The following is a 12,027-nucleotide window of genomic DNA, read 5'->3' as shown; positions in this document are numbered from 1 at the left end:
TCATTAAATAGCCTGTAAGCACTTAGAAAGGCTGTGGTTATGAAAAGTCAGCATGGATTTCTCAAAAACAAGTCATGCCAGACTAATCTTACCTCTTTTTTGATAGTCACAAGCTTGGTAGATGAAGGGAATGCTGTGGATGTAGCCTATCTTGATTTCACTAAGGCCTTTAACAAGGTCCTCCATGATATCCTTGCCAAAAAAGCTAATAAAGTGTGAGTTAGACAGTGCTGCTGTTAGGTGGATTTGTAATTGATTGACTGAAGTACCAAGGAGTACTCAACAGTGGCTCTTCCTCATCCTGGTGAGAAGTGACTAACAAGGTGCCTTCTCCAGGTTGCAAGTACTCTGGAAATGGAAATCTGCATTGAGATTGCTGGGTTCGTTCGAGCTCAGCATCTGTGGACAAGCCTGTTTTCTTGCTGCTGTGTGTGGTGGTATCTCCTCCTTCGGAGGTTTTTAAACAGATGCTGGATTGCCATCTATTGGAAGTGCTTTGATTGTGTTTCCTGGCAGGGGTTTGGACTTGATGTCCCTTGATATCTCTTCCAACTATTATAATTTTGATCCAGCCTAGCTTTTGGAGGTGAGGAGATAGCGTAATGAATATGATGTTTTGAAACAAAACTAACTTGGACATGCTGTGATATCTGCTGGCAAAATATGAAGATCTTTATACTTTACGCTCTTTTAGGCATGCAAGATCAAGACATTACACACGTGAATTGGAATCATGCCGACTGGAACCTGTGTCTGTGGAGTTTGGAGACTACCATCCACTCAAACCCATTATAGTAAGTTTCCTTTATTCTCTTAAAGAACATGCACGTTGCCATGTTGTCCATGGTTGGACAAAACATCAAAAATCACAGGAGGAGCATTTTTATCTTAAGGGCCAAGTAATAAACGTGATTGGGGAACTTTTATACCTCCAGATGTTTTGGATTTCAGTTTTCTGATGGGATATAGCCAATGGTAAGGAATTGTGGAAATGAGAGTTCCAGTTATCTGGAGAACCAACTGTTCTTCTTCATGGTCTCTGAATCACAGAACTGGGTACAGGTATTTCTGCGCCTGCATAGGCCATATTCAGAAACTTGTGGAATAGTTAGGTCCTAAGGATTGGAGCATGGTTTTGGTGCGGCTTCCGGATTTTAGGACACACACATCATTTAAAAAGCGTACCTCCAAAGTGACCCAAAGCAGCTTTATTTTGGCCTGCCTGTATTGGCCCTATTTGTCATAATCAGTAAAGCCCTGGTTTACTACTTACTACTTACTCAGGATGAGACGCTATCACACTGACAATTGAGTCCTTCCCTAGGCATGATAAACCCTAATGCAGACTGCAGCTATAGCTGTACCTCTGTTGGTTTGGAGTTCATGGATGGCATCCACAGTACATGCTCACCTGACTTTACTGAACTGTGAAGCTCTCAAGCGCTGTCCCAATGTTATGTAATCTAGCTAAGATATGTTATGTTATCTTCCTTCATTGTTCTTCTCTAACAAAAATAACATTTTGAAGAGATGCGTCTCCTCCAAATGTGGATGCTGTTCTCACAATATGTAAGGCTGAGTTTGCAGGGTCCTGGATCACATGCAGACTCTCCATGTTGTATTTCTTCATCTGAGGAGAAGGATTAAAGAGGATATTTCCCTTCTCACACATTTATCTAAACTAGACAACATAACACTAGAAAAAGTCTTAATTCAATAAGCCCAAAATAAAATTAAGAAAGACTAATAGGATTATAAATCACATTCTCAGGAGGGCGGGAGGGCTGATGTTGCCCTGTTCCCCTCCCCCCTCTCTCTCTCGTCTTCCTCATTCCTTCCTTTTTCTCTTTCTCTTTCCCTTCCTCAACCTAGTAGAATGGCTGCTTAGGTGGCAGTTGGACAGAGAAAAATCCTGGTGGAACTGTCTTTTCAGTAGGGCTGAGTAGTCGATGTTTGCTTTATGCTTCTTACATTCTTTAAAATCTCTCTTGACAATCGTCATGCATTCCACAGGTCACCGAATCGAAGACAAAGAAATTAGGACGAAAAGGAAGCACTTCTTCCACATCCTCTTCCAGTTCAACATTGGATCCTCTGAGTAGTGTGTTGGATGGCATGGATCCTTTGTCGTTATTTGCAGCAACAGCAGATCCAATGCTGACTGCGACTGGGGTAATATTCTTGTTTTACATTGACTAGACTGGATTAGAATGGGACTAATGTATTGCTGCCCTTGCATTAGGCAAAGGCTGTTTGTAGATTTACCAATGCATGTTACCTGCCATAAATCAACAGGTTGATTGAAGACACATACACATACATGCATAACCTCTTCATATACTTACCTGGGTATTTAAGATGCATTAAAAAGACATTTAAAATATGTGTTTTGCTGTATGTCTGAACAGAATTTCTCATGTATGTGAGGGTGTAATAATGTAATTCTACTGTAGGAGAGCACCAGAAAGAAACGCGACAAAGAAGAGAATTTAACTGTGGGAAGTGACTTTGAGCCTTGGTCAAGCAAGCGAGGTGATATCCTTGCGCGATACACAACAAATGAAAAACTCTCTATTGTAAGTCATCATCTGATTCTTTTTCTTAAACAGACCTACTTGATACAGGATAAAAGTAATTTTTGTTGGTAAATTTCATCTTGAGCACTGCTGATATTTATAGCATACCTGGGTTTTGTTTTTTGGTTGATGTTAGAGAACATTGCACCATCTTTCTGAATTGTTCATGTTAAGAACAACAGGTGGACTGTGCTAGGTCAGAACAAAGGTCTGTCTGATTTAACATTCTGTTCATGTAATGGTCAACCAGATGCTTATGAGAAGCTTCCAAGCAGACCATGAGCTCAAAATATTTTACAGTTATTCTTGTTGATATTTAAAGGTATTGTTGTTCTCTGCGGTAACCAAATATAAACACATAGGAGTTAAAAAATAAAGATTATTATTGTTGTTGTTGTTTATTTATATAGCACAATAAATTTGCATGGCACTTTACAAACATCATTGAAACAGCATATAACCTGCCAATGGCATACAATCTAAAACGTAATAGTTTACTCTTACTACACAACAGTCTGATTAAGGGTCTTCACCGTTACGGGATCAAAAGCAGGGAACGATTTTGGCAGTTCGAAACAAATCGAAGCAGGATAAAAACCTGATTTGTTAGTTATGATTAGTCAATATTCATTGAAGTCAAGGTTGTAACAATCTGAAGGTAACAAATATTGGATGTTGACACATTTCCTTGACCACTCCCCAGAAATAAACCATAGTTTTGTATTGTTGTCTTCTGAGATGAAGAGTTATCTTGAACAAGCTCCATCAGTTTTTGGTTGAAACATACTTCTTGTGGAAGAGTTCTATGACTCAAAAGCTTCATACATCATAATGTGAACCTTACTACATCCCAAATACATATTTTTAAGCTGTATGTTTTTATATATATATTATTCTTTTGGTGAGTGAGAGCAACTAATTTTGAAAATTCGTATTTCTTATAAAATGATTTTTGTTTAATTTCAGAATTTGTATATGGGATCTGAAAAAGGTAAGTATGTATTCACTTTTGTATGTCCGATTTTATAGAATGGTGTTGTAAAGGTAAGCCCTAGCATATTTCTATTTCCCTACGCACATATGCACGCATTCATTTTAAAAAGAAATATTTATTTATTTATGTATTTATTTAATTTTATCCCGCCTTTCTCCCAAAGTGGGAGCAAACATTGGTTGCTTAATTGTAGGAATAATAATACTAATAATAAATTTTATTTATATCTCCCGCTTCTCCCTTTGGATTGAATGTTGAAATTTCCAAGGTGCTTCTTGATTAGATATATACAGAAGAAAATGGAGACATTTCAAGATGCTCAAAAGATGTTTATTATGTTAGCAGAAAGGTCTGATGTATTTCACCCTCCATATAATTACACAGCCTTCCTCAAGAGCTATATAAAATCTTATAGGAACAACATGTGAATCCATGATATCACATTACATAAACTCATACTTTGTAGCAATGTAATTATGGTTTTACAATTATTATTTTATGTAATGTGATATCATGGGTTTATGTGTTGTTCTTTTTCTAATTTTATATAGGCCATGAAGAAGACTCTGGGAGAATACACAGCCTGAAATGCATGTTCATTTTTAACTAATAAAATAAACACCATTTGAACATCTTGAAATGTTTCTCCATTTTCTTCTGTGGATTCCTCTGGATGCTATCCAGTTGCTGCTGTTTTTAATTCATTATATATGCTTATAATCTAGCAGATGTCTATCCTAACAGCTCTGATGACTAGATAGATATGAAAAGTGTTGAAACAATGGAATTGAAAAGGCCAAAAGCAAAAGATACTATAAATAATCTTTATCTATATTAAAAGGTAACAAAACAATGTATATAAGAAAACCAGTATATAGAAAAGATACAAAATGGACCATAGTAATAATGGCAAGCAGAATAACACAAAATAACAAATACATCAAATAATGTAAACTACAGTACATTGAAATAGGCAACACAACAGAAATGGTAGTCACTATAATGACTCAAGTTACAGATCTTGTTCCTATTCCAGCAAATGGACATATCTATATCTGTTTTCAAAAGGAGGGAAGCCAGTCCTTGCCCCTGAATAGCTAGAAAACTGAAATTTGGCTTATAAATAATAAACATTTTTTTATAAAAATGCTAGAAGTAAGTCTCAGCAATTCATGAACCAAGAGACAAAAGGTTGAATAGTTCTCCTTTCTAAAGGCATAATATTGGCAATATGTGGCTATTATTTAAGTCATGGCTGGGGAAGTAGTGGCTTTCCAGATGCTGATGAACTGTTAAACCATTATTCCTTGCTATTTCTCAAGCTAGTCGAAGTTGATAAGAGCTGGAGGGAAACAGGATCTGATAAGCTACTGCTTCCTCAGCCCTGATTTATGTCAGTCCAAAAACAGCTCTCTTCCTCAAAAATGGATTTTTTTGTTTATCTGGTACAGTTTATGTCATTTAAACATACATTTGCCTGCAGGAAAAGCAACAACTCCTGGGTCAGCAGTTTCCGAGAAGGTGCGGACAAGGCTGGAAGAACTGGATGATCTTGAAGAGGTGGGCTAACGTTTGGTTTTTCAACACCCCAACTTTGCGTAAAACATTTAAGGTGGCCCATACTAAAAAAGTAAAAAACTATAAGAAAAACAAGGACTCAATCAAAATGTTAAAACTAAAAAAGCAATAGGTATGTCTGACATGTTGTAAACAGAACGGTATTAAATGAGGCCCTTAGAGAGTGCTGAGTTGACTGATAAGCAATTGTGATAACCCCTGAGATCCAAGCGGCCAAACAGCACCCTGTTCTTGGCCCTTAGCTACAGCAGATCCTTCTAGTCACACTGCCACCACCCAGTGATTTTGTAATGAATTCCCCTTAACACACACTGGGACTTGCTAAGGACTTAGTTTCCTATTCCTTGTTGAACTAAGCAAACAACAATTGAGCTCAGGCACATGTATAGGAGTATAGAGACAGCAGATACTTTTAAAGAAAGTATTTATTCTAACTAGACAGAACAGAACAATAAGATATCATTCACACAGAGATTATTATTATTATTACTATTATTATTATTATTATTATTATGCTTTATTTATATAGTGCTGTAGATTTACACAGCACTGTACATACAAACAATAAAATAAACTTCTCCACGGCGTACAATCTAAGAAATAACATAATACATTATTATTATTATTATTAACTTTTATTTATAAAGTGCTGTAAATTTACACAGCGCTGTACATACAATCTTTTAGTTAGACGGTTCCCTGCCCTCAGGCTTACAATCTAAGAAGACACGACACAAAAGGAGAGGGGAGTGGTGGTGGGGAATGGGATCAGGTCCAGCAGGTACATTAAATAATATACAGTTGGCCCTTCTTATACACGGATTTTTTATACACGGATTCAAGCATACACAGTTAGAAAATGTTCCAAAAAAGTATAAATTTACCTTGATGTTCCATTTTTTATAAGGGACACCATTTTGCTATGTCATTATATTTAATGGGACTTGAGCATACACGGATTTTGTTATACACGGGGGATCTTGGAACCAGACCCCAGCGTATAACAAGGGTCCACTGTATAACAATACAGGAAAGGGTTCAATAAAGTAAAGCAGGCAACAAATTAAAAATGGCAAATAACAAATAATGGTCACGCAATGCCTGGGAACGCTTCTCTGACCAGGATGGTCTTCAACTTCATACCATTTTTTCAGGGGTCACAAAAAGAGCTGCTAAACCTGACTCAGCAAGATTATACAAATCGGATTGAAGAACTCAATCAGTCTTTGAAGGATGCTTGGGCCTCAGATCAAAAAGTAAAAGCCTTAAAGATAGTTATTCAGGTGAGTGTTGTTCTATGTATATATTTAGCATTAGTGTTCGTTACATTTCTATCCCACTTTTCCTTTGGTGTGTTAAAGGCTGCACATGTGGTTCTCCTCCTCACTTTATTCTTACCACAACCCTTCTGGCTGAAACAGAGAGCATGACTGGCCCAAGGATATAAATATAATAACTAAACATTTTAATTAGACTGTGTTAACTATTGTAGAAATGTGTGAAGTTGTCGTTATAAGCAGGTCAGGCTTTTGTTCCATCTGGCCCACTATTATCTGTTCAGATTGACATCAGCTTCTAGGATATCACATAGAGGGCTTTCCCACCATTAGCTATCTGATCCTCATAAGAGAAGATGTCAAGGATTGAATCTTGGCCTTTCTATCAAAAGTCCTGTCTTCCACCTTTGAGCTTTTGCTAACCATAATATGCTGCTTCAGCTACATTTGTATTTTAAAAATTATGTAACTACCAGTGTATATAATTTCATCATGACTTACCTTTTTTTCTCCCTCCCTTCAGTGTTCTAAAATCCTTTCAGATACAGCTGTGATTCAGTTCTATCCAAGTAAATTTGTCTTAATAACAGACATCCTTGACACATTTGGTAAGTACCAGACCTGTGGGACATCATCCCATTTTTTAAACAGATCTGTGATTATTGATGAATAATTTTAAATGAACAAGTGATTTGTACACAGATAAAATTAGCCAAGAGCATCTCAAAATCGCCTGCTTGCTAACACAGTACCCCAGCTGAGAGAGCCTGTGCCCATGTGGGACCACTGTCAACTCCCAGCCAGGTCTCTGTAAACCGTGTCAGGTCAAGATGGTGCTTGTCCTAGAAATTCTTGATTTGCAGTCATGATGAATTATGAAAATCAAGCTTTTATAAACTCTCCCACCAGAGGTTGTGATAGGGGTGGAATTGGAAGAAAGATTGGATACAAAATCGATAAGTAAATAAAATAATAAATAAAATGTGCACATGCTCAGAAGAAGCAGTTTCTTCACATTCACTTGAATATTCTGACATGCTTTTTGTATATATTGGTTTCCTCATAATGATGGAAAACTGTGAGGATGTCTGTTTCTGGAGGTTGTTGTTAGTGAGTGTGCCTGTCAACTTATCATGACCCTATGAATTTTATAGGGCTTTCTTAGGCAAGGGATATTCAGAGGTAGTTTTGCTAGTTCTTACCTCTGAAATATAGGCTGTTTCATCTATAGCATCCAGTGGCGGTCCATACCAGGGTGTCACCCGGTATGGGGATAGCAGGGCTTCAGGGAGCAGGACCAAAAGGACTGACCCAAAACTCCCTGCCTGGTGCGGCTTTACACATGTATAAAGTTGCACCGAGCAGGGAGGAAGGGGGTCCCGGGGTCTCTCCTTCCCTGCCTGGCACGGCTTTACACACAAGTAAAGCTGTGCCAGGCAGGGAGAAAGGGGTGCCTGGAGCCGCTCCCTTCCTACCACATGCTGTTGGGGGGCCAATCAGCCATGTGTCACCTATCTTCTGGGGTGTCACTCGGTGTGGTTCATCCCCCAACCCCTAGTGATGCTACTGATAGCACCTACATAACTGTTGTTGGTACTAGTCTCCCATTCAAGTGCCACCTTGAGTTGACCCTGTTTAACTTCCAAGCTCAAAGATAATTTATTGTCTTTAGGGTATTTAGTCCCCTTCCCTGTTTGTTTCAGTACATATTCTTTTTATGAATGCACCTATTTTAAGAATGAAATAAGCAACTTGCGTATAAAACAAATTTCAAGTTAGAATATGTACATGAACCTTAAGAGATGTTCCTAATTGTGTTTCTTTTTGCATTGCACTCCATAAAAAGAAGGGAGTTACAGCAATTTGAGTTACTTGGCTTCACTAGGTGGCAGTATAATGTAACAGGAAAAAAGTATGCTTGACAGATGCACATCTGTAGAATGGTTGGAACTGAAGAGCACTAAATAAGATTGCTTCAGTTACTTAGATTTTCAAAGTAAGTGGTTGAAGATAAAAAAAAATCTGAATTAGAACACACAAGATATTTAGGGTAAGGCATGAGGCTCCTACAATTTCTGACATGTCTTATTTCAGCCTTGCCCATGTGTGCGAGGCTACAGCTTCCATCACACACAGCCCAGCCAACTATTGAATGAGATATAATTGAGATAAATAATTGCTATCTATTATTTAAAAAATTCTGAAGTTTTATATAGCAGTTATCAGCCCTCTTATTCATGTACTGAGATCTTTATGCATGTAGCTTGTGAAAATTCATTTGCAGTCTTCTGGTTTGCAAGAATCTTCTGTAGTGTTTGGAATTCCTCCCAGTTGCCTGTCAGTATTAGAATTCTCATATGTACAATCTCTACCATTCTTGCAAGATGTTGATAAAAAAATGTGTGGAGCTGGATACTCCTTTCTGGTGCAATATCTTTGCTGTTGTTGTGTGCCTTCATAGAATCAGAGTTTCAAGTTATGGCAACTCGAAGGTGAACCTATCATGGGTTTTCTTGGCAAGTTTCTTCAGAGAGGGTTTCCCATTGCCTGAGAGAGGCTGAGAGTGTGTGACTTGCCCAAGATCAGCCAGTGGACTTCATGGTTGACCCGAAATTCAAACCCTGGTCTCCAGTCATAGTCCAATACTCAAACCACCAAGCCACACTAGCACTAAAAGCTTTTGTTATCAAGTAACTGCTGTCAAGCTTTTCTTTTTAGTATCATGGTCATCTGTGTTTGGATGTGAACCCTCAATCTGTCAGTATATGTAAGTCCACTCTTTTGTAAATGATATTATTGTTCTTGTTATTACAGGAAAGCTGGTATATGAAAGAATCTTTTCCATGTGTACTGATAATCGCAACTGTTTAGCAGGTAAAATTGGTGTCTTCCTGTGCTGTTAGGCAGATGCATTCATTCTTATAGAATTAGGTTGAAGTCATAAGCAAATTTAGTAAGAAACCTTAATGTTTCATAGAATCATAGAATCGTAGAGTTGGAAAAGACCCCAAGGGCCATTCAGTCCAACCCTATTCTGCCATGCAGGAATTCTCAATCAAAGCATCCCCAACAGATGGCCATCCAGCCTCTGTTTAAAGACCTGCAATGAAGGAGACTCCACTGCTCTCCAAGGGAGTGTGTTCAGGGACGTAGCCAAGAGGGGGGGTTCTTGGGGTCCGGACCCCCCCTTCCATTACAAAAATGAATGGTGTGTGCTGCTGCGCCGCCGCACCCAAGCCCCATTATAATGGTGGCACTTAGTCTGGACCCCTCCCCTTCCTAAAATCCTAGCTACGTCCCTGGTGTGTTCCACTGTCTAACGGCACTTTCTGTCAGGAAGTTCTTCCTAATGTTGAGGTGGAATCTCTTTTCCTGGAGCTTGCATCCATTGTTCTGGGTCCTGTTCTCTGGAGCAGCAGAAAACAAGCTTGCTTCATCTTCAGTATGACACCCCTTCAGAAACTTAACCAGGGCTATCATATCACCTCTTACCCTTTTCTTCTCCAGGCTAAACATCCCCAGCTCCCTCAGTCATTCCTCTTAGGACTTTATGGTTTCCAGACTGGCTATCTGTCGGGGATGCTTTGATTGAGAGTTCCTGCATGGCAGGGGGTTGGACTGGATGGCCATTGCGGTCTCTTCCAACTCTATGATTCTATGACCCTTCACCATTTTGGTTGCCCTCCTTTGGACACACTCCAATTAGTCACTATCTTTTTGAATTGTGGTGGACACAATATTCCAGGTGGCGCCTAACCAGAGCAGAATAGAGTGGCACTATTACTTCCCTTGATCTAGATACTATACTTCTGTTGATGCAGCCTAAAATTCCATTGTTAGGTGTTTTCATCTAGAATTCCCATCATCCACATGGACAGTGGTAAGGAACTGTGGGAGTTCCAAAGCTTCTGGAAGGTCAAAGGTTCCCAGCCCTGTTGTGGACAAGAGTTCAGCAAAATTACTTTTGTGAATTACAGTTTCCTGAATTGTTCAGCCAGCTATGGGAGGTATAGTTTGTAGTAGATGATACTCAGTTAAATGGGCCAGAAAATTTGGCTATAAGTCTGTCTGTCTGTCTTTCTGTCTTCTTATATCTCTATTTTCTCTGTGAAGCTTGATGAAGGAATAGTATTAATACAAATAGAGATAATGAAATCTCTACAGCAATAATGGTGGAATAAGAGAATGCAGCACAGTATAAAATATGCATGATTTCCTCTGTAGAATGTCCTGAAAGCTGTGTGAGAAACAGGAATATGCTCACTGGTATTTGTTTTCATTCTTTCCATTCCAATAAAGTGAGGGGGACCCTTATGATTTAGCATCTGAGTCTCTTGTTCCCCCTATTTTCCTTCAGGAAAGCAGGCTTCAGTCGAAGCCTGTACTCAGTCAGTAGTTCCTAAGTGTGGAAGGGATAGGGGATCATTGTGATGGTTTGGAAGGGTTGTCTTAAAAAACAAGAAGCTTTGCCTCTGCTAATGAAATCAGTTCTTAATGGCAAGGAGTGTGTTGCTGAGGACACCCTTCTGAGACAGTGTGCTGAGCATCTCTTTAAAAGAAACAGATTTTAGTCAGTATGAAAAAGTGCCTCTGCATCAGTTAATTTTGTTAGTTTATTTGAGCAATTAGGTTAGAATGTGTGGGGTTTTTTTTAATGTTCTAAATCTGAGCATGTTTCTTGCATTCTCTATCAAACAGCTGTTGTCGAACTGTGTTGTCTTTAACTAGGCAGTTGGAGCATGCTTTAACTACAGACTCCTGGTCCCTGAAGCACTTGGTTATGTAACAGTCCTCAAGCACTTGAGGGTGGATTGATGCCAAATGGGAGAGAACTGCACTCTTTTCCACTCTCAGATTTCTGCACAGCCTTGATGTTTTTGCAGAGGTGCTAGCATAGCAGCAGAATAAAAATAAACAGCAGTCTCTGTTTCTGTTGAATGGCACTGAAAACCCTATTGCTTCTATTTACTCTGTGGTTGAAAGATGCTCAGAATGCATATAATGCCACCTTCACCACCCCATTCTGTATTGTCCTCCCGCTGGTTCACATTCCAGTGAGCAAGACTGCCCTTTACCCAGGAGACATTTTGATAATGAAAGCTTCTCGATCTAGGGCCTCTAATGAACCCAAACTGAGTCAAGCAGAATGTGAAGGCTGATCATCTAAAACGTCTGGGTCTGTGTGCCTTGGGGTTGCACAGAACAAAGGAAGCTGCTTGATTCCTGGTTAAGACTGTTAGTCCATCTGGACCAGAATGGTCTGTTGCATGGAGAGGAAGTCTTGTATCCTGTGTTTGGAGAAAGGTGGGATATAAATTAATTCAGTCAATAAAGCCTCTGGCTCCATCTGCTCCAGAAAGTTCTGCTGTTCTTCCCCAGTCAGTAACCAAGAGGAAAAGAAGACATTTAAACCTTAAATACAGAGCTCTGCTTTTCAGGTGGAAAAGGTGTTACACTGACACTTTCCTGCTGAATATATAGCAATAGATATAGACTGCCCATGTGTAGATAGATAGATAGATAGATAGATAGATAGATAGATAGATAGATGATAGATAGATAGATAGATAGATAGATAGATAGATAGATAGATAGATAGATA

At 39.0% G+C, this 12,027-nt stretch overlaps 1 protein-coding gene across 1 annotated transcript in view; it reads left to right on the top strand.

The window, feature by feature from the left end:
* The window catches only part of VPS35L (VPS35 endosomal protein sorting factor like), a 37,123-nt gene that overhangs the window by 1,286 nt on the left and 23,810 nt on the right, over positions 1–12,027 (top strand). Inside the window, exons 2-9 of the mRNA XM_042480858.1 lie at positions 695–794; positions 2,014–2,172; positions 2,454–2,576; positions 3,543–3,567; positions 5,054–5,130; positions 6,303–6,431; positions 6,949–7,033; positions 9,240–9,299. Of these exons, the coding sequence (XP_042336792.1) occupies positions 695–794; positions 2,014–2,172; positions 2,454–2,576; positions 3,543–3,567; positions 5,054–5,130; positions 6,303–6,431; positions 6,949–7,033; positions 9,240–9,299 (758 nt within the window). The remainder of the gene's footprint in view (positions 1–694; positions 795–2,013; positions 2,173–2,453; positions 2,577–3,542; positions 3,568–5,053; positions 5,131–6,302; positions 6,432–6,948; positions 7,034–9,239; positions 9,300–12,027) is intronic.

This window comes from Sceloporus undulatus, chromosome 8, assembly GCF_019175285.1.
Source record: "Sceloporus undulatus isolate JIND9_A2432 ecotype Alabama chromosome 8, SceUnd_v1.1, whole genome shotgun sequence".
NCBI classification, from domain to species: Eukaryota; Metazoa; Chordata; class Lepidosauria; order Squamata; family Phrynosomatidae; genus Sceloporus; species Sceloporus undulatus.
This window is presented reverse-complemented; position numbering and strand designations above follow the sequence as displayed.